At 38.2% G+C, this 23,676-nt stretch overlaps 1 protein-coding gene across 3 annotated transcripts in view; it reads right to left on the bottom strand.

Annotated features, from left to right (window-relative positions):
* CDKAL1 (CDK5 regulatory subunit associated protein 1 like 1) overlaps window positions 1–23,676 on the bottom strand; it is a 422,610-nt gene that overhangs the window by 99,538 nt on the left and 299,396 nt on the right. For all 3 annotated transcript variants that reach the window (XM_049823860.1, XM_049823863.1, XM_049823859.1), the window contains exon 12: window positions 10,826–11,006. In XM_049823860.1, coding sequence (XP_049679817.1) covers window positions 10,826–11,006 — 181 coding nt within the window. The remainder of the gene's footprint in view (window positions 1–10,825; window positions 11,007–23,676) is intronic.

Below are 23,676 nucleotides of genomic sequence, written 5' to 3'. Positions count from 1 at the left end.
GACATTTTTTCCAACTCCAATTAACATCAGAACTATACATTCATATTTCATATTTTGTATACTCTTTGATCTTTTGTACACTCAGTGACTCTTTCTAAAAAATTTAGAACAAAGTTTTATGAGCCCATGCAATGTGTTTTTTTGACTAAAAGAGGAAAATTTAAAAAACTTTAAGCACTTTTACTAGTCATATTAATCTAGAAAATGATCGCAAACATTAGAGGGATCCTGTCTTCAGGATTGTGGCAACACAAATAGCCATGGTCTAGTCTATTTTACATTTTAAGTAGAGATTTTTATTTATTGAAAAATACAAACATTTTCAAAAAACAGCTTAGGATCTTCATAAGATCATCTGTCAACCTATTTGAAAATAATTTCTTGAAGGTTCCATTTTCAATGAAACCATGGGCATTGCAATTTCTTCCTTCTTACCTCCCATATAATTTCAGCTATGTAATACACTCTTCAAACTCATACATTTTACAAATATTACTGAATTCCATTCCTTCTGCTACACTTCAGTTCTTTAATTTAGTTTAGGATTAACGTTTGTTATTCCTGTCATTTTTCATAATAAAATCTCTCCCTTAGCAGCGGGCAAATGATGCAAAATTTATTCTTTCACAAAGAAATCCTTAATTTCAAAAAAGGCCTTCAACCCTTGTTCATCTTGAGGGTCCTTAAATTGGGCACAGTTTGCAAATGCTCTGTCTCGTATCTGGTAGATTTTTATGTCTAAAATTCATACTGAAATTTCATAATCTATACGAGGTGGGTATTTTCTAAGGATGCCACTGTAACTGATTAGGAAGACTGTTTAGCTCAAAAAGATTTTGTAGAACAAAAGTACGCAACAGAAACTTGGCCTGAGATATCAGCCATATTTCAAATTAGAATGACACTAAATCAGAAATAAAGTGATTGGTCACAAAGGACAGACTGATTTTGAATATATATTAGTTATTGCGCCCAGTCATGCAATAATACAAACCAGAATGAACTGCAAACTACATTTTAGTAATGAAATGTAGTTTTTATATATATACGTGTTAAGCCCAGGACATATATATGCGCAGGACTGACCTGTCTGCAGTGCACTCTTTTCCTTTTTATAATCTGGTGAGATGTCTGTGTGCTTTATTGCACAACAGCGGCCCTGAAAGCACCAGGTTTTCCGACATCCCAGAAGGAAGAAAAAGAGCAGAAGAGAAACAGTGAGCGGTAAACAGTGCTGAAGTGTTTGCTGTGTGGGAGATTCCACTCATGTACCCACAACACACAAATTCACTAGACACACAAAAATTGCCCTCACTGTTTTACCTTAATGTGCTATTCAGTCCTCCACCCTACTTCCAGTTTTTCAGCAATTCCAAGTTCCACATGGATTTTTAGCACAGTGACTGGAGGTGCAGGCGCAGCTATGAAAACAGCAGAAGATCCGAGCTCCCAAGCATTCAGTGACCTGATTGACTGTGATGGCTTTGAAGGAGTGTGCTTGGATTATCAAAGACAGATGAAGTTCAGGAAAGGGTCACCAGGAACCCACCTCAGGATACTTCAGTGTCCTTTTCTTCCAAGCACAATTTATGGGCCATCATAAATGTCACAAGATTTGCAAATGATGGACAAGCCAAGTCACCTCCATGATACAAAAAAAAATTAATGAAATCAAAGGCACATTAAAAAACTTTAAAGGCAAAGAGAATGATATTGATAAGTCTGTAGTGATTTTTAAAAAAGAAAGAAATTCTAAAGGGGACTTACAGCACTGGCAAATTCTGTTCCTGGAGTCTAAAATAACAGTTATAGATAGCCACAAAACTAATACACTCAACCAGAGCCTATTTATGCTGGGCAATACAGAGAGTAAAGTAGTAAAGCTTAAACGATTTCAGTAACATAATTAATATCAGACCTGGATAGATTGTTAATTTGCTATCTGTGTTAAGTCACAATTAAATCTAAACCACGTTCTCATCTTAGGAAGTCCGTAAATGCCAAAGCCAAGAGGTTTTTTTTTTGAAATGAATAGATTTTTCTGTTCTGCTGCATACATCCAATTTCAGGGATTAAGTTATGGGCAATACTCTCTTATGTCTACAACTGCTGGCACTGTTTCCAGCTCTGAGCAGACTGGTTCATAAAGTATATTAAAATCCTGAATTAAAAAAAGAGAAAAATTTCCAGAATTACAGAAGTTACCTAACTGTAATTCAAGTAAAAGTTAAAAAAAGACACAGTTATGACTTCTTTCACGGTTCTTCCACTTCATTATAAGCCAATGAAGAGGACAGAAGGACAACGAATACATAAACATAACATCCAGTTGCCACAGAGGTCCCTTCTGTAGGAGCTTCTGTGAATGGGTTCTATAGGCATATATGGATTTGGATGGAGTTGTAACAGAAAACAGCAGGCCAGAGACGGCAACATTACCTGCTGAAAATGCAGCATATGAAAATTTTCCAAGGACCTAATAAGCTCTGAAGACTACTACTCATGCTGAATCTGCAACAACTAACAAACGCAGGACACTAACAGCCTGTTCAACCCGCCCAAGGCCAGCATGATCAACAACAAAGTGACTCGGACCACATCCAAGAGGGTGGTGAGTCCTATATGCAGACGAAGACTGCAGGATCACGTTTATATCGAAAGGAATAAAGATCCCTCCGAGGGTCCTTCCAAGCACCCACCTCAAAGCCAAAGGTTGACCCCCCAACACCTGAGCAGCCAGCTGGGGCTGGCCTCCTAGCTCCTGCCCCACAGGGAACCACAGGTGAGCATGCGAGTCAATGCCAGTGACTAAATGAACGTGTTGTGCAAACAGTTATCTGCTTTTAACAATAATGGCTTGGTTCTACTAATAACAACAGCTTAATGAGTAAAAGGTGTTGGAAGAAATTTTTGTTTCTCTTTCTGCCTCCCCTCAGTTCCCTGACAGGGAAGAGGGAATTTACAAAATAGTCCTTAAACTTCCTGTAACATCCTAACTTGAAGCCCCAGATCAGAATACATAATTCATAATCGGTGGTAAAGGAAAAAGATGCACAATTTTCAGCTTTTATTGCTCTCATGACACCTGTCTTACCAATTCAATCCTTTTAATTAATGGGAGAGGCTTCCAATATACTCCATGTATGTGTGTATTCAGGCAGTTTGTAGTGTGATTTAAATGTAACAGTAGTAAAATAAATTTATGCATTGAGTTTATCCTGATGCCATTTTATATAAACTTCTTTTGAAGAACAATGTTATAATCTTGAAAATTTCAATGAACTAAGTTTAGGTAGGAAATACAGAAGAATGATATACTCTTCTGCATTTTTCTAAGCAATTGCTTAGATGGATGCTAAACCATATATCCTACAAAAAAGATAAAAACTCCACAATACCACTAAACTTGTTTCACTAAATTACATTTCCATTTTTTGACTTTTGAATTTTTCTGAGAAAAATATTTATAGTGAAAGGAGAAATTTACCTGAGATGCTGATCACATATATATTTATATTGGAGGTAAAAGTAATTTTCTCCCTTAAAATCCAAGAGTATTCCACCTTATCCATAGAGTACCTTCCTTCCCTTCTATTCAGCGCAGGAGTATGTGGTATACAAAAATCCTGATGCTATTGCAGCTTCCTTGCAACTAAAATGCCAGAATTGCATCAGGGTTTCTAGACGGACTCACAGGGCAAAGAGAATGGGTAATGAATGCTCATGGCCACTACAAATCTTACAGGACTACACTTTCCTTAAAGTATTTTTTTTTTTATATTGGATGGTCAACCTGTGGACTGCACATCGCTGCAAGTATCAACCCACAAAATTACATGATATTGTTGGTGGTTTCAGAATCTTTGCAAATTCTGTAACTATTTCTAGGTTGACAGTGAAGTTGAGAAAGAACTCTGCCTCTTCCTCTACATGTATAGTCTCCACATTTTATTTCCCAGTGTCTATTAATTCTTTTTCTTAACAACATGGCCTAGATTGAACCCATAGCTGGACATTTACTTTAAGATGCTCAAATTTTCAAACTGAATTTGTATAAAGTTTATGAGGAAGCTGTAGGTAATTTTCATTCCAATCAGTTTCTGCTGTAAAAACAAAGCAAAATTCAAAAAAGTAGAACACCAACTTGGTTTCCTAAGTGTATTTCCAGTCTAGCTTTGAATTTTGACTTGCTTTCTCAAGAAAGACAGTCGTGCTCCTTGAAAGCATTAAGACTTCTATTATAAGATTTCTACCATGTGCCTGAAGAACACCAGTGCAAGATTTAAGAGCTACGGCTCCAGGCTGGAGTAAAAATATTGTCCTTTCTCAGGGGTCTGATTCCGCACAGCCCAGACGTGACTATGCAATTTCAATCATTCCCCAGATTCAAGCTATGAAGTGAATTTTCAGCAGCTCCATAGGCAGATCATTTATAGCTTTCCAAAACGGTAAAACCTATTTTAAAACCTACTGGCTCAACTGTCTCCCACAACAACACAAACAGATTTTCATTTCAGCACCTGGTTAAATAACTTAAAGTGGTTTGAACTTGAGCTGAATCTAGCTCTAAAATAAAAGTCTCTTTAAACTTTTGTAAAATTCTATTTAGTAGCTTTGTCTATAACCACAAAAAAACCTATTCACGGGTAATTACCTTCCTTTGAATTCATTGCACAAACCCGCAGTTCTGGCTGCACACCGAATGGTGAGCACTGTGGTAGATCTAAAGACACGGCTTAAAAAGAGTCAAATGTTTTGACCATCTTTAAAAGAGGGAAAAAGGAGGAACCAGGCTTTCATAGGTCAGTCAGTTTATACAGTTCCTGGAAAAACAGGGAGGAAAATAAGCAAAACTATTTGTAAGCATCCAGAAAGTAACACAAAGAGCCAACACTGATTTGCCACTAACCAAGAGCTATATCAATCAAAATTAATCCCATTGGTGAATAACTGGGCTTGTAGATAAGAGAAAATCACAGCTATCTTGATGGTTTGTAAGGCTTTCCGCAGTACCTCACATGTTGTTCTCATAAAAACCATAAGGAAACATGTTGTAAATAAAACTACTAGAAAGCAAGTACAAAACGTGCTGGAAAATGTTAACTTGGAATACTGCAATAGTTCAGTGACAAATATGAAGGATTATATATTGATTTTTCCTTCATGATCTGTCTCCTGCTCCAGCCTTCACATTTTTAACTCTCTGGTCCCAAACTTGCTGTAAAGTCTTCACTCAGGTCTTTATTCTGGCAGAGTAGCAAGCAGTAAATAAAAGTGTACTGCTGAAAAAATAAAAGCGTAGTACAGAGGTTTAGTAGTCAAACTCAGACAAGACTCAGTCTTGGCTTCTCTTGCACATAACGTACATTCTGCATGTTACACCATGCATCACTGCACGTGTTAGGGGGGTGTCAGGGGCCAAGCATCTTTGATACACCAGAACCTGCATCTACTTCCTGGGGCATGTAATGCCATTTAGTCATAGCACTTAACAAGGGAGCTCAAAGGTAGTGATGGTAGACCAGAGTAGCAGTACTGTTGAGTAAGTGGCATTGTTCCTTTTCCTACTCGGCTTTCTTTGCTTTTCTTCCGCCTCCTGATCTCCTCAGCTCTCTTTCTTAATTTTAGAATATCCCTACATATTCCTTCCCATTGTATGATCTTTGGATTGGCTGCCATCAAGCTAAGGCAAGAATTATTACTGATTCTGCTGTGCCTCTATTAGAAACAAGGGAAATGGTCCCTTCCTTTCTGGGCACTTAAATCACATTAACTAATCAACACTACCCAAAGTTGCACTCTCTCACCTGCAAGCGATTAACAGTGCAATTGGTCCTCTCGCATATCACAGAGTACATAAAACTCTATAAAGTTATTTTTATTTCTAAATCCATCCCAGACAGCAAATGAATTCTTTCCTTGCCCTAGCTCCGACCCTGGCTTCCCTAGGCACATTGTACCCACTAACACCTGAAGCACATGCTCAAGGGCAAGAGCAGCCCTCAATTGTCATCTCTCCTTACTGTCTGCTCAACCCGGAGCTTACTAGCCTTTTCTTTGATGGTACAACTGCAAGGTTCAGCTGTGCTCCCATTCCTTTAGAGTTGTGAACAGAGCAAAAAGTGTCCCTTGCACAAGCAATGCTATTCCAGTTGCTGTCCTGCTGCTTGGTGTTAAAAAGTGAAGAAGACAGCTAATATTGCCCGATGCAGGAATGTGGTTACTTCTCAATCAGGCAGGGACAGTTTGGCAACACAGACAATTATTGATTTTGAAGAGGTAAGAGCAACATGAGCTACCACAGAAGGTTCAGCTGTTTGTGTGTGGAGATTCAGAACTACAAAACCTGTATCAATCCAGCAAAGGAGGAATTAAGCATCATACTGTATCTGCTGGTATCCAGGAATATCTATTTCCAGTGCCTTGCAGAATTTTAATTGGTGAAGAGAGATATGGGGGAATCTGCAGCCAGTCAGTCATGAAAGGCTGTCAGGAAACTTCTTGGAGACCTCTTAGAAGGAAGCAAAAGCAAAGCAGTCTATAAAAAATATGTAGCCAACCTAGAATGAAGGCATAAAATACAAGATAGTTGGTTTGCTCCCACAGAAATGATCAAATACAACTTGTCTGGCAGAAAACACTGAGAAGGTGCATATGGCATTATGCTATCCCTATTGTATAGTAAGGACTGTGCTTAATACAACTAATATAGAGAGAAAAATTTAAGGAGACACTCTTCAGATGAATTAAAGGAAATGTTCAGTAATTGACTGACAAAATTTTCTAGCTTGGAGCAAGGTAATTATTTGATGATATATAGAAAGAGAGAAGGAAAAAGATTGTAAGGAAAGTGAATATATAGTCTTTTATCTAGACATCACAATGCTCTTTTAAAAAAAAAATCTAATAATTTTACCAATAACGGAAACTGAATTGCTCACACTATTGAAAATACATATAGAAAGATTGGAATCCACACTGCAGTTGAGGGCAGTGTAATCATAAAGCTGCAGTCACGTTACTGCTCTCAAAACAGCTGCCATCTCCTATTCTCAGTAGAGATGAACCTAATTGTACCTTACTACTATCCCTATTTTCAAAATGGCTACTTCCTCATGTTGTTCCCATCTAATGGAAATCAAGCTGATCTTGAGATGATGATGTCCCCTAATGCTTGCAGAAATTGTGATGGACCAAATCTCAAGGACAGAGAGAGAAGACTCCTCGCAAGTCCCCAGACAAGTAATAGCTACCTTGAAAAAAATAAAGCACAGAGAAATTACATTATCAAGAATATAAGGTGTTACAGATCCTTAATTTTAGAGACAAAGAATAATTTTTACACTTAGAATTAAAGCATTCTGATCCTCTGCAATGCAGCTAAATATAAAATCCCTACCAGACACATCTAAATCATGTTCTTTTACATTGCTTATTAAAATATTTATCTGACTAGAATCTGTAATTTGAGTTATGCAACTATCAGCAGTATAACTTTTATGATTGAATGCAATAGGGAAATGGAGAAATCCAGATCCATAATCATCATCATCATCATCATCATCATCTACAAAATAGCATTTCATAGTTAACACTCTTCAGGGTAAAAATTTCCTACAGACAGCCCACTGGAGACAACGAGCATCCAGACTCATCTCTGAAACACTGTATTTAGCAGTAGGTGGATAAAATGGGGGTAAAAGCCAGGAAAAACAGAATTTTGGGGTAGCATTTAAGTTCTGAACAACATCTTGACTTGATTTTCATGTACATGACTCAGCATCACTGCAATTGCTTATAAAAAAAACGCAACCAAAATCATGCCTAGTTTTGCTTAACTGTGCTCTAACTTTTCTCTGAACTAGAGACAGCATTTATGGTAAGCATAATCTAATTGATGGTTATGAAATGATGAGACCATTTAGACAGATGTCTGATTCTCCATGGACACTTTTTCTTCAGGAGAAACAAGAAAGGCCCGCAGCCTTAACTGTCTTTTCTGAATTTATGGTGGCAGCACTGTCCATCTGGATTAGTGTCATCTGCCCTTTTAGAAAAATATCAGTGCTTGTAAGGCTTTCAAAGATAAATTATCTATGTGAAGGGAAGATTCCATGCTGACCTACCAATTTTTTTTTTCTATTAAGATAAACTCAAATGAGGGTTTTCTCCAAGAAGGCAACGACTTCCATCAAAACCATCCACTAAAAATTTGAAAGCACTAAATGTTACTAAGCTTAATACTCCACAGACTGTCCCTAGAAGTCATAAGATCATCCTAAAAAGAGCTAACTTAAATGGAACTGACAAGGCAAATACGTTATTATTGCAGCTGTGATACTTGGGCAGAATCACTGAAGCTGTCTTGAACCAGAGTTGAAGTGGAACTCACTAAAGTGGAGCAGTTTGCAAATAGCAGTAGATCCATCCATTGCAGAAGTACTGCAAAGCTGAAATAACATAACAAATACACCCAGTCATTAGAAAAAAAGACAAGGATAACAATTGTCAGATAACTTGCTCACTGGTTCAGCGTCTGTAGTTAAATAATACAGCCGAAATTCTTTTCATAAAAAGAAATCATACCAACAGATCCACTGCAGAGGATAATGTTATGAACATTCTGTAAAAGCACTAGCTCACAAGTTCAGGCTGATAATACAATGTACCACCTGTACACTCAGACCCTTGCACATAGCAGTTGTATGTCACTTTATGTACTATTTCTTTCCCTATGCAAATGCAATAAAATAAATGCATTAACAGAAAGATAGCACAAATAATATTTTATTAAGGGATGAAGGGGTAAGAGTGCATAACGTAGACGGTAACATGCTACTTCCTTCTCCTAGCAGAGAAACATAAATTACTCTATGCAAGGAATGACAAATGAAATGCCTGTCCATTCTTGGTAATGCAGGAAAGACCATCAGCTTCTGTCTAGAAGTAATGTGAATATAAAATGTAAGAGATTGGCACAAGCCTTTCCTGCTCTGAGTAGTTATTCTCCATTTCTACAAAGAGATAAAAGAACAAAGGATCTCACAACACAGGATTTTTGAAGGACTGCGGGGGGGGGGGGGTGGGGGGTGGGGGGTGTGTGTGTGCAAAAAAAAGAGAGAAACAAAATCTGTGAATTACAGATTTTCATCAGTTCTGGATGGGAAGCCCCATCTTCTTTGAAGGTTCTAATTCACTGAAAGCAATAATAGTAGTTCTACAAATAGGAAGAAAGAATGTAAAACTGGGTTAAAATGACATTACCATTTTCCAAGTAACACTCCTAACCACAGAAAAGCTAATGTTTTTTTAATAATTTAGCTCTTCACATATTGTCTTCCCAGGGCACCCAGTTAAACAGAAGAGGGTAAATTAACTTAAGCTCTTTGCACCTCCTGTGAAAATAGCACACTGAAAAACTTGTGGGTGAAAGAATGCAAACCAGAAACATAAATCAAGGTTTTGATTTTTGAGCTTCCTAACTTCCAAAAATTACATTTCTGCATTTTTTTAAATTAAAAAAGTTTGTAAAAAGCATTCAAAACTAATGAAAATAATTCAACAATGTGAGTTAGTTACACTGAGTAGACTATATCAACAGCAGCTACTTATATTTGGAAACTTGGTATTTCCCATTATGAGATAGCATACAATAAATGAGCAGTCATTACTTAAGCTGTACTTCTCTAAACAATAAACTGAAGAAGCCAAATATAATATCATTTCATGTCTTCAGCAGCTGACGCATCTTATGGAATTTGCGGTATATATTGAGAGTAAGCAGAAATTGTTTAGATTTCAGATGTATAAGCAAAGGGATACACATACTGATATGTAGTTTTGACTTCGTGTTGGTGTACCAGGATACATAAATTGAAAGAAACGGGTTTTTATTTAAACTGATTTACATTGTTGGCTGACTTTCATTCTTACACAGAAAAGAAATACAAATGCTATTTATGCTCATAATAATGAGATAATAATGAGTAGAATTATTGTACAGGCATCAGTCAGTCTTGTATACTTTCTTGTTTTGAAATTTAGATTAAAAAAATTACGAATTCAATTTTTTTAAAATAAATCAAACCATGCCTTCAGATGTGATTGCTGTTCTTATTGCTTATAAATAGCTATTTATATCAAGCAAAATACAGTCAATAGCCATCTACCTTCTACATCAAAACAGGCCGTTTTCCTCATGGGAATTTGAGATGAGAATGTTGGTATCAGGAAGGGTTACACTTCTCACTCAAAAATGGAAAGAAAGAAAGAAACCAGCTGAAAACCGAAAGATTAAATGCCAGTTTTATCAATGACCTTTAACATGCAGGCTGAAGGAAGCAGAGTTTATAAGCAGTGTATAAGGAGAGTCTTGAGAAGTTGCCTGCAGATTTGATATTTGACAAATAAATCAGAGATTATCATTGCTCTATTGTTAATATTTTGCATAATTATTTACAATAAGCTTGAGATTGCTGGAGTCGCAAAAATCTTAAAATGGAAAAAAAATACACGTAATCAGCTACCACTGTTCGTACTCATTCAGCCAAAACTTGATAGAAAGAAGACATGACTTTCATATAACCGCTATTTTACCCTTCCTAACAATCTGAACAGTAATTTATATATGAAAATGCATTCAGTGATCTAGCTAACCTCTAAAGGCAATTCAACAATCATTTCACTTACTGGACTGAAAAAAAAGGCCCCTTTAATTGAATTGTAGCATAGTTCTGCAGAAAATCTACATTTTCATGTACATGCTTTATGTATTTAATGACATCTGAGTACACCATGTATAGCGGCACAAGAAAATGGATCTTACCACTGTAGCTGGGACTTGATGCATTTTTGCAGCCGGTGTTCCTGGGCGTGGGTAAAATTGATTAATAAACAAGCTCGGAAACCTGTACTGTTCTACAAGTTTCATTGTTTCTTGAAAATCTTCATCTGTCTCTCCTGGAAACCCACAGATGATGTCTGTAGCAATTGTTATTCCAGGCACTCTGTAAAGAAAGTAGAAAGGAACACTGAACTAAGGACCTGTAAAATCTTGTTCCGTTAAAAGCTAGTGTACAGACATATAACTCTTCAACTTTATCTACAGAAATTGAGACCTAAAGTGATATTGGGGGGGGGGGGAGGGGGAGGGGGGGGAAGAGAGATTTTAATACCATTGCTTGCTAATGAAAAATGCATTTGGTACTCAGCCAAGAGCACAAGGAATAGAAGGAAAATATTGCAGCAAAAATTGGATTAGGATTGTGACAGAAGAGTGAAAATATCTGGACCCACTCCTTCTTCATTCAAAATTATAGGTGATCAGCAGAGCTTGTAAATTTCTTAAATTCTGATTGCTTAACCTGCAAAATTTGTAACTTCTGAGACTAGTCACTAGAATTTGTAAACTAATGTTTATAATGCTGCTATCGAAGTAGAACAGGATAGCCAAAAGAGGGGACTCGCATGCCATAGAACCTAGCAATTCTGAACAAAATTGGCTTTGGAACCAAGAAGACACCTCTTAGTCACAAGTTAATTTCTAACTCAGTACTCCATAAAATCAGCCTATGCCTTGCTTTAAAAGGAAAACAAAATACTGAAGTTTACAAATGCACAGGCACTGAGCTCCCTTGTTATTTAGCAAGGTCAACTTTTCCTAACTGTTCCCCTTGGACCGAGAACGCAGAACCGTCACACAGAGCGGCTTAAGAGGGCGCAGCTGACAGAGGCAGCCAACCGACCCAGCAGTTAGCGCAGCAGGACGCACAGAAGGGGGTGAAGTAAGGGGCCTCACTGAAATTGTGTCACAGTGACAGTCTTAGACACGGTGGTAACACGTCACTGAGCATTTTCCCGAGCAGTTGTTGGAGTAGCCGTCCCTGCTAGGGTCGAGGCTTGCACCCAGACTGAGCTTCAGATGGCGGAGGCAGCCCTCCGAGTCCCAGGCTGCAGGGAATTCCTGGGGGCTCTCTCTGGTGCCAGGAGACGGCCCTTGGTCCTGCAGGAGCTGTGCTGCCTTGGAGCAGCTGTGCCTCCAAGTGGAGGAGGGATGGGAGGAAGTGAGCAAGCTGCACAGCATCAGAGAAGATCAATGGGAGATAGGACCTTCTCTGCAACTCAACAGCTTGAAGAGCCTCAGGCCCCACCTGCAGTAGAGAAGCAGGTAGTGTCAACCCCCACTACCAAGGGAAGGGAAACCTCTGGGGAAGGGGAAGGTTGGAAGCCGGTAACTTCTGACATCAAGAGGAAGGGTCTTGCCCCACAGGGGTTGCAACTGCTAAATAGGTTCATCTCCCTCAAAGCCGAAAAGGAGCCAGATGTGCCAACAACAAAAGTGTCCGGTCCACCTAATACCTAAACCACGCAGGACTACCAGGAAGAAGCGGCAAGTCACTGTTAACGGGTGACTCCCTGCTGTGGGGGACACAGGCACCCGTCTGTCGACCCAAGAAATCATCTAGAGAGGTTTGCTGTCTGCCAGGGGCCAGGATCCGGGATGTTGTGGGGCTTGTCTGGCCCTCTGACTGCTACGCCCTGTTGTTATTTCATGTGGGCACAAATGATACTGCGAGACACCTGGACAGTATTAAAAGTGACTACGGAGCTCTGCAGGGCAGTAGTCAAGGGCATGGCGGCTCAGGTGGGGTGCTCCTCATCGGGAAACACTTTTTTAGTGAGGGTGACTGAGCAATGGCACAGGCTGCCCAGGGAGGTTGTGGAGTCTCACTTCTTGGAAATACTCAAAAGCCATCTGGACACAGTCCTGGCCAACTGGCTCTAGGTAGCCCTGCTTGAGCAGGGGGGCGTTGGACAAAATGACCTCCAGAGATCCCTTCCAACCTCAGCCCTTCTGTGATTCTGTGACATGGCCCAGAAAAATGACTCCTACAACCAAGAGATTACTGCATAGTATTTACAGAGCACTCTATGGGACCCAGGAGATATCAGCTCAGTTTTCCAAATCTGACCCTAGCCAGCTGGATGACCACTGCCCTATGAAAAACCGTGAAACCACAGCACTGTTTTGTATTCAGCCTGCTTATGTAAAGTGGGAATAACGATAAACCCCTTCTGCAGAGAGGCAGTAATGTACAGTGTTCAGAAGTGCTCAGTGCTTCCTACTTACACAGATGAGACTGTTCCTACAACACAGAGTTGATTCTATACTATCGGTAACGATGAACTGGAGAAAGTATGATTTATGGAGAAAAGTGAGAACCCTATAAAGATATTGGTGGTATCTGACTTAAAGCTGGCCCTGTTTCAAAGGGGGGGGAATAGATGAGATGACTTCCAGAGGTCCCTTCCAACCTAAATAATTCTGCAGTTCTTTACTAGGGAAGGGAACAGCCGAGAGATTCTTTCATGGGTGAATGGCCTAAAGACCACTGCCACAAGCAAAGTTCACACGTGAGCTTAAGAAGGGGTCTCCAAGACTGTCTCCAACCTAAAGAAATGTCTGGAGGGCTTCTCTTCCCCTCACCAGGACAAGAGACAGCAGAACTGTAAATACAAACGCATGTAATCCAAATGACATTTATAAAGCATTTGAATGGGCAAAGAGAACTATCATTTCTTATTAGACAATACATCACCACTGAAAAAATAACGCTGTGGTTACAGTGGGTGAAGAAACTTGAGTTTGAATAGCTGAAAGAAAAACTTCCTGCAACAATGAGCTCTACTGGAACATGAGAATCTGTTGGCAGAAGACCCAAGAAAGGGGAAGCAGAGAATATTGTTCTTAGTAATTTGATTAGGTGCACTATTAGAGCATGCATAGCTTATATTCACCACAGCGGCCTTCAAACAAACACTATATGGTAGTAAATATCTTTTGTGATTTTTTTTTTTTTTTAAACTTAAATCAATTTTTTATTTAACTATTAGCAATGAGCTTATATTAAAGCTAATGTCTTGGCCTCCTTTTTGCAGGTGTCTGTATGCATAATTAGCTGCACAGGAATTTATTAGACATTATATTATTAGAATCTTCTTTCATGTTTTCCTTATGAAAAATCCCCACAGAAGAAACCAAATTATTTCAATTCCTTTTTGAGTTCATGAATTCAAACTCCATCATTTGAGACGAAGTTAAAACATGGCATTTGAATGCCAAATCAAAACCAGAATAAAACTGAACACTTTCAAGGACTCGGTCCAATAATCGTAAGTGGAAAACACAAGCTGACTATTGCACAGAACAACAAAAATCCCCAGAGCTGTTGGCTAAACAGCCTCAATTACCATTGCTTTCTTAAGACTGACAAACTGCAAGATATGAAGTTCTGCTTGATATCAGGTAACAATAAAATTCGTTAGCTTTAAGGACTGAGCGAACAGAGGAGCACTGTATTCTGCGACAAGATTTTGTTCACATTGCAAATATTTTGTGCAGTAATAGTAAGCTTATGGAAGAAAAAGTACATTACTTTATAAATCAATATCACATAACATCAGCTGCCATTTCTCAGAACATGAACAGAACATTCATTATGTTTGACAAAACCATTATAATGAAGTTATTCTAACCATTTTAATGACACTATTGGCAACAGTCAAAGCATTTATTACAAATGGCAGTGGTAATACCATCCTTTATAAAGGTTTGGTTGTTTCTATAGCAACATGAATTATAAGGTCCAATCAAGCCAGATACAATAAAATATGCTTTTTCTCCATAACACCAGTTGTCGCTCAGTTAAAAGGAAATTACATATTTTAAAAATTCATAAACTCTACAAATGTCTGAACTTCATTTGGTGATAAGGTGTTAATTATCTTAGTAATTAGATTTCTTCCTGGATGGAATTATTACACACAAAGAAAAGCTAGGGTATGAAAAGAGAATAAGGACCACAGTGTATTCAGCAACAGCAATTAATTACAGTTCAATCCAGTATGACTGCCTAAAATATGACATTGCATAGTGCATTTTTATATCACTGTTGATTATATTGTTTAAAAAGTAGTTTTAAAAAGGGAGAAAAGCATGAGATTTCGCTCAGAATAAAATCCAGTTACTAACAAAAATCAAGCTCTTAGCCTTTCTCAAAGCATTGATGAAGAAAAATAAGTAAAATTAGTTACACATGCGAAACATCTTTTATTAATGAAAAAAGGGGGGGAAGATATAATTGCGGAAAAATATAAAACACATATACACTTGAAAATTAGAGCAACCTTTGCTCTGACAGTCTGAAAGAAAGCAGCACAAAATTCCTGATTGCTTAGATTTAGATGATGTTTAAAAAATTGTCCCTGCTATGAAATACAATGCAAAATCACACAAGGACAATTTATTGTGCATCAGCCAATATTAAGTTATTCGAAATGAAATGCAGTTTATCTATTCTGAAGTACACAAAGTAGAAACTGCTGCATATCCCCAGTAAGCATTTTGTAACATTTATTACATAAATGCATTCACAGTAAGTCTAAAAATTGCAGCAGATGTTTTCTAGGGTCAGTAGAGAAGCTCCACAAGACGTTGTTCAGTGAACCAAGAATACACAGTGGTCATTATGAAAGATAAAACAATTTCAAAAAACCAAGAAGTTGCTTCAAACATACAGAACTCTAGATGCTCCTTATAGCCTAGCTAATGGAGGTGGTCAACCTCTTTCAACACTTCTGAGCATAAAATGACTTAAACTTTGCAAGCCATTTTAAACCCTCATAATCCCGACAAACGCCTAGCAAGACTGCGTGCAATCATTTTATCTGGCAATCATAAATCTTGCAAGATTTCTTCTTTGAAGACGTACTATCTTCTCCATTCACTCAACTTCAGAAACCAAGAAAAATAAACAGCGTCCTAAGTTGATTCTCACTTCGAACAATTTACAACGAAATTGTGGAATTTCAGAAGAAGATGAATTTGAAGAATAATCAATGCCATGTATAAGATAATACAGCCCCAATACTTAGGGTTCCTCAACATTCTCTCCTTTATGTCCCTCTACATAGATAAATCCCTTCCATCTGCTCAAGCAGATTTATGCTCTGTCATCCTGAAGCAGACCAGCAATACCATCACCATCACCTTGGGCAGTTCTGACCATCCCCAAAGAAGCAACTACCTCTTCCTCCCAAAGGAGTGTCTGGTGCCTGGAAGTAAAGTCGTGGGTAAGTAAAGAACATGCTGTAGGTTACTGTGGCCCTGAGAATTGCCTCCTCACATCTCACAGGAGCTGTTACAGCTACTAGAGCTCCTGGAGCTCTGTTTGCTCAGGTATCTCTGTTTCATATTACTAACCAGCAAGCAGTGCAGGCATACCCTCGCAGTGACAAGTTTTCTGCTCTTTTCTGCCCAGGGGACCTAGTTAACAATGTTAGAGAAAACAGAAACTAGACTAGCAGTAACAGGAAAGCACAGCAGATATTACAGCGACAGTTACCAGACGGATTCACCAACAGAGGGAAGTTAGAGAAAACTCTTGATGGAAAGTAAGTTGGGAGTGAAATGCAAAATCCCATGTCATTTGATTTAGGAAAGAGATGGAAGTGTCAATTCACCAAAAAAACCCCCAATACCACCCCCCCACCCCCCCCCACCCCCCATTTTCACAGAGCAAGATGTCTAAGAAAACCAGCAGCGAAAGCATGAAACTTGCTAGGATTCAGGTGTTACATGGATCATTTCATGTGGCTTTAGTTACAGAAAACATTTCCTTTAGCAATAACCATTATAAACCAAATCCATGCTCAGGGAAGAAATTATGTAAAGGAGCTAAAATTCATCAGCACATTCACCTACTAATGTGACCACCTGGAATTCTTTTGCATGATCACACATTCTTCCCACTTCCTTTTCAGCAATTAACATTTAAATCGAGCAATGACTTAAAGCCACCAACTCGCTCCTAACCAAGATCCCCCACCTCCGCTCCTCCCAGTATAACAAAATATGGATTAGAATAAATAGCTGTATGAATAAATTTAAAACACTATATGTTCTTACAGAAGGGTACAAGAACTGCCTGGGAAGTCTAGAGTAATTAAGGTCAAAATAAAAAGTGTGATGACCTAGCAACTTCTTGATTCCTAAATTAGAAATCCACATTGAAAAAATGTTAGGAAAAAACCCCAGTGGAATTCTTAAGAAAATAATACCAGTCTTCTCTAAAATGTTATTTCAGCCTCATATGTTATGTTATATTTTAGAACCTTTCTGGAGCATATGCCCGTTTAGGGAACCTGCAAATGAAATGAAGTTAATGGATGAAATAACTTGAAGGTATCTGAGAGTTGGTCTTTCGAGCATATTTACAGAACCTAACAGGCATCTCAACATGCCATGTTGTGTTGGAGCTGAAGGAGATGTTTGCATCTTCCCCATGGCCACACACAGTCCTCTAGAAGCCCTTTTCCCCCCCTCTTTCTTTTTTGTCTACAAGGCCTAGTCTTGTGGGATTTTTGACTTAAACTTGAATTGCTCACTGAGGAGTTGCACGAGCTGGAGCCAGCACAAGAGAAACAGACTGCTCAGCTGGAAGCACTGCCTCTTTCAAAGGCTAGTAACAACATGAAACCTCACCCTGCCTCTCTCTTGACTATATGGAGATTAACTTGAGAATGACGCCACGGGAAGATCCCCACACTTTCAGAAAAGGATTTGGCCTACTTCTGATCTGAAACCCTCCTGCACTTCTCTCTCTCTCCATGGACTATGAATGGAGCACAGCACACCATATTCCTGGGTTAAGTGTCTGGAGTTAGGGGAGTAAACCTGCACATCATTTCTGAAGCAGGGTGTTTTCCATCTTTTCCAGTTTATGATTTACCCTAAATTATGCAATGGATGTACAGACTTCTAATAAATGGATATCCACTGACAATGTTTTTCTTAGTAATCTTTTCCATATGTGTTTAAAGTAGTCCAGGATGTACAAGTTCAAAACCTCTGTGGCAGAAAAAAGAGCTCTTTTAAACCCTCGTATCAATTGCTCAACTGATTTACACATGGAGTGAAACTGGAAAGTACCTCGGTTCAACAACAATAGACATTTCATTAACATTTTTGTGTGAAACCTTTTAAATGATAACAGACCGACCCTTAAGGCTAGATATAAACTATCATTTGGTAAGAGTGCTTATCCAAATGAAGCTATATATATCATGAACGTTAATACTTAAGAAACTGATGTAAGGAGTACTATCAAGCTCACCACAGAACTTATGTTATTAATTTTTATATGAAAATCTATTTAATGCTGCCATTTCCTTTTCCAGTGTCCAGTTGCTCTAGACGCATAATGACATCATTGAAATTATTAGGACAAATAGTGGGAGATTTTGCAACTAAATGTAGGATAAGTAGGGAAGAGCCAATCATGACTTCTCAGGAAAGACATTTAAAATAGTACTGTAAAATTTAGCAATAAAAGTATTAAATGGTAAGACAGGACAGACATTTCACAGACTGCAATACAATCTAAAAGGACAGAGAGACGGCAAGATACTGGAGCTAACATGGCCACAGAGTCAGACCTCAATAAAATAAATATAAATAACGTAGAAGTAGTATCCATTTCTACTCTTCTATAGTTAGTATTAATATGTTTGACTTCAAGCTCTGTTTAAGTCTGAGGGACCTTACGTTTGCTTCTATCAAACTGTCCATCAGATCAAGCCAATTGAAAAGATAATTTGCTGCATTTTGATTGAATTTCTGTTAAAGGTGTGATGAATTGTATTGGAAAAAACCTAAATGTATACTACATTCAATAGTGTCAGATACAATCACATACTGAGAGAAAAGGGTGAAAGCTGTGGCCTCACTCTCTAAAAAAGAAAGCTGCTAATATTCAGTGCAAGAAAAAAATGTATTTAATAAACTATCATGCTTAAACCTAATTATTTTTAAACTGTGTTGCATATTAGTTATTCAGGCCTTCTGTTTTGATTACTTTTAGCAAATTTAGAGCTGTTTATGGTGTATATATTCCTATTAAATACAATAGCATGAGATTCCACCCTGGCAGGACACCTGCTAACATCTTTTATTCATGTATATGTTCCCACTGCAAAGCAATTATATTATTTCAAATATTTTAAAATGTTCTCTATTACTGCCTAACACAAGTCTAGATTGTCTCACAAATCAGTTCTCCTTCACCTTGCAGCTTGCCTGCATCAAAGTGAAGATAACTTTATGTTGTTATTGTTTGTAAAATCTATGATGGCTTCATTTATAAGTCAAGTCACTTGTTTACTTTCACTCAGCTATTGAAACACTGAATACTAGCAGACGATTAAGTATGTAAAATTTTGTTCATGTGTGTAAAATGCATAATTTTAAGACTTTTTTTTTTCAAATTGTTTTCACAGCTTGGGTCCTATCTTTCTGAAACTGGTATCTAAGACACAACAAATCAAAGAAATTGTAATGCCGTATTTTTTATATGTTGGGTTTTTAGAAAAAAATAACAAAACAGACAAACAAAACTCAGACATGACCACAAAGAAACCCTCAGAGGGGGTTTAATTTGGACGTGGTTCATAGTGAAACACTTCAGATTTCAAGAGTAGCAGAAACTACATACAAGCCTAGCCTGACAGATACAGAGTCACTGTATGAATTCTGCTTTTTTGCATTCCATACCTTACACAGCACTGAAGGCTGCTCACGGTGGCGATCCCCACAGGGAACACATTACACCTGAGCTTTGTGATCTGCAGCAACTTCCTACTGATTTACAAGTGCATCTTAGGAGGCTGGTTTTGAACTTTGGAGTCATTAGTAGTTTTGATGCAAGTCACCTTAGAAGGGCTGTAGAATACAGTAGCTGTGACCATGATGCACAATCTAACAGCTCTCAGAGTTTAACTGAGAGTGAGAAGGGGTATGTTTTATGACTGTTCTTTTCCAAGCCCACCTCCAGACCCCAAAAGAGCTCTTTCAGAAACTGGGCTGAATGACACCTGGAGGCAGCTAGGAGACCTGATTTCCAGAACTGAATGTGAGAAAGTATAGGTATGGAAGACTCTGTGCGAGTAGGGACTGGGTCTGTCCTTGTTGTCAGGGAATAGTGACCTAGATAAGAAGAATATTTCATAATTAGCATGGCTCACTGCCTGAGGATGAAAGAGTACACACAGTTTTACTCTCTTTGAACAATTACAGTGAAGGTTGCTAGAGTTCCTACTAGATTTAGCCCAAATGTTTTATAAGAAACATTGTAATCCTTCCCATTATCAATTTTCTTAAAGAAGCAAGCAGTTAAGGCTTGGACTAACTTTATTCAAATATAAGGTGTTCTACTCTTCCCATAAAAATGAAACATTTTACAGGACTTCATTACAGATTTATAACTTCAGATCATTATTGTTTTATGATTAAAAAATGAGCGACTTAAGACAAAAAGCTCAACATCCTTAAACTTCATTTCCATTCAATCTCTAATAAATACCATCTGCTGTGTACTTTAGGGATATAATACCCGTCAAAAACTCAGCCGTATTATGAGAACCGGCACCAAGTTGATCTGAAATGCATATTTGAACAGATGTGTTTAAATTACATCTCTCCGTCTATCCACACGCATAAATTCAGAATAAGCGTGTGTTGATTTAAAATGCATAAAAAAGGGATTTGGAGATGCATCAAAAGTGAACAGCATCTCAATGGATCAAGGCTCGCATTACTAAAGGTCATCACTAAAAATAAAGTTTGCATTTATTAAGGGTTGCACCAGGGAACTGTTCTTGGGAACTGACTTAATGTTTGCTGCACTAAAGCAGCCATTGAAATTACACTAATTTTGTATGACCCTTCAGTGTTTAACATTAGAGCTGTCAGGCATGGTCAGAAATAATAGGATCGCAGCCATGAGTAGCTGAGAATATTATATACTTCTTCTCAGTCTGACAGAATGCTTATCACCAATACTAAATGTCTTGGGCTCTGAGGACCCATCCATGCCTGTGTCAGTGACAGTCATTTAGCTCTTCACTCTGACAAAGAAATCGGGCATATTAAACAAAATGATTAACATGCCTTTTTGGCATGATGAAACCAAATGAAAAAACTGCAAGCAGTGCTCCACTAACAGATGCTAATTAAAAATAAAAATAATAATAATAATAATAAAATCTTTCTGAACTTGTCGTCCCCCCCCCCCCATAATCTATAGTCCTGTAATGTTTCAGGGACTTTGAACATAAGAGAGATCAGACCAAAGGTCCACCTAAGCCCAGTCATTTACTGCTAGCACTGAGCAGCAGCAGGCAGCCAGGGAAGTGTTTAAGATGCAGAGTCCCCCAGAATCCCTTCCTCCTTCTAACAACTGGATTTTGTCAGAGAGGTGTTTTTGTAACCAGTAGCCTGTGATGGACTTCTCCATTAACTTGTCCAGTTTCCTCTTGAATCTAAACCCCTTCATATCATAACCACTTGAAAGAAGAAAAAAAATAAAAAATAAAAAATATCTCTTCTGAGCCTGCCACTTGCTAATTCCATTTGATGTCTCCTAGTTGTTACAGTGGGAGAGACCAGTGACAACTCTGTTCACCCTCTCAGTACTCTCCATGATTTTACTGACCTCTGTTCTAGTCCCTCTCAATTAGCACTATTCCAGACTGAAGAGTCCTTAATTTACTTTGTGTGACAGATCTGTCATACCTCTGATAATTTCTGTTAGTCTTCACAGTAACATTTCCCATTGTAACATATCCTTTTTGAGAGGGATGTTGACAGCATTTAACAACACAGGCGCAATGAGATAAAAACCTCTCAAAGTGTTTCTAGAATTTAGATAAATGGTCTGATTTTTTAATTTTTCTTTCAGGTTTGGGTTCATTTGTTTTCTAGTAAGCAAGTACCAAAAGGTAATGGACCTTACACAAGGTAAGGGACAAGAGAGAAACACCAATGACGCTTGTTTATTTGCAAGAAAATGCAAGTATAGCATTGGTAAGCATTCCACAGCTAGAGAAATGTTACATCCCGAAATCATTGAAATACACTACATTTAAGTCAGCCATGTTCTGAAATTTACTTTGAGAGCAGTCTGCAACAGGGACAACAAACTGGTAAAAATCCCTTGTGATCAGCGTTAAAATTCAGGAAAAGAGGACTCATACTACTGCTTTCCCCTGCTATAGGAAAATAGACACTGTCCAACAAAAGATGGAGAAAAAAAATTCTCTCCTCCACAAAGGTACAAACACTACATTGAGTCCCACTCTACCTGCTTCATCTGAGAAGCCTGGGATTACCACCATATCTAGATCTTCTGCAAATCAATATCAGCCTCTGCCTCTTTCTGAGCTATTACTGAATAGAAAGTCAGAAAAGCATAACTGTCATTAAAGGAGACCGATCAATGAATATGCCATCTGAAACGTAAAGCTGAGCAAAGACGTCACCTGAAAAAGTCAAGGACTGTGCAGCTGACTTCAGCTGGATATTAAATAGTTGGGGTGCAATAGGTCCCTCCTTATTAAATTATTTCCCCTTAAGGTATGAATCTGATGGAAGTGAATAACTTTTTGCAGAAACATACTGGCTAGGTGAAGTTTTAGAAAATAAGCAAGCTAAAACTCGCAACAAAAAGAAGGCCAAGCAGGTTTCAAAGACAGGACAAAGTCAGCAATGTGGGGTAGGGGGGAACAGAAGGAGTAGTAGTATGACAAGATAGAAGACTTTAACAGAAAATTTAAGATTTCTATCTGAAGCAGAACCAAGAATGGATCAAGGAAGAAAATGAAGAACTAAAATTGCCATTGGGCCAGATGTTTTATTCCAAGGTTTTGGTTCAAGATTATTTATATTAAGAACTTCTGTAGCACAGAGAAAAAGAGGAGAATGGCTCCTGGCAAGACAGACATTAAAGCAAAGCAGGCTTTGAGGAAAACACACTCGGCTCGAAAGAGTTACCCTAAAACAGCTGAGAGATTTAAGAGAAACATAATTCTCTCACATCACAAGCTATACAAACAATTTGGCTGGCTTTTTTTTGTCCTTACTTTCTGAGAAATCATCACATTAAAAGTTTTCCAGTTGCAAACATCTACATGGGAAGGATCAAGGTTGTGAAGGAAACAGCAGTTAACACCACATGCATGATATGCACTAAATTTAACATAATCTCCACTCCATTTTCAAAGTACCTCATAAAATACAACTTATAACCACGCCAGTTGATCATCCAATACACAGCAGCTTTATATGCTACATCCTTATTGACACAGTACTTAGAAAAAGCGTTGTTATAACTAAATATCAGAACCACAGATTTGAGAGAGACAGAGAGGCAGGCAGGTCGGCTGGGGCAAGGTTTTAGCAGTTGTAAGCAGCGTTTCTGAATGCTAGCCAGAGACATTTAAAACACAATTAACGTACTCTTACTGTAACTAAAAAGCGTTGCAGCTTTACACCAGACAGTTGTTGCTGTACATTGCCGTACATTCCTAAATGTGACTTTTTCACAGGCAGTATCCCTCATGAAATGCAAATGGTCTAATTTTCAGAGATGCTTTCCCCTTACAAGTGTAGGATATTACTACCTCTGAAAACAACAGGTTTTGAATGTCTGAATAGGGAAGCAAAGACTAATGGTGTACAAAGTTAATTTGATATTTAAGAGGATGGATTTTGAAATTAAGAACAGAACAGAAAAATATCAAAACAGATCAGCATTTTGGATAGCAATGTTACGCTAGCTATTA

The sequence above is a fragment of the Accipiter gentilis genome, chromosome 20 (assembly GCF_929443795.1).
Source record: "Accipiter gentilis chromosome 20, bAccGen1.1, whole genome shotgun sequence".
Taxonomy (NCBI): Eukaryota; Metazoa; Chordata; class Aves; order Accipitriformes; family Accipitridae; genus Astur; species Astur gentilis.
Note: the sequence above shows the minus strand (reverse complement) of the source record. Positions and strands in the feature narration are given on the sequence as shown.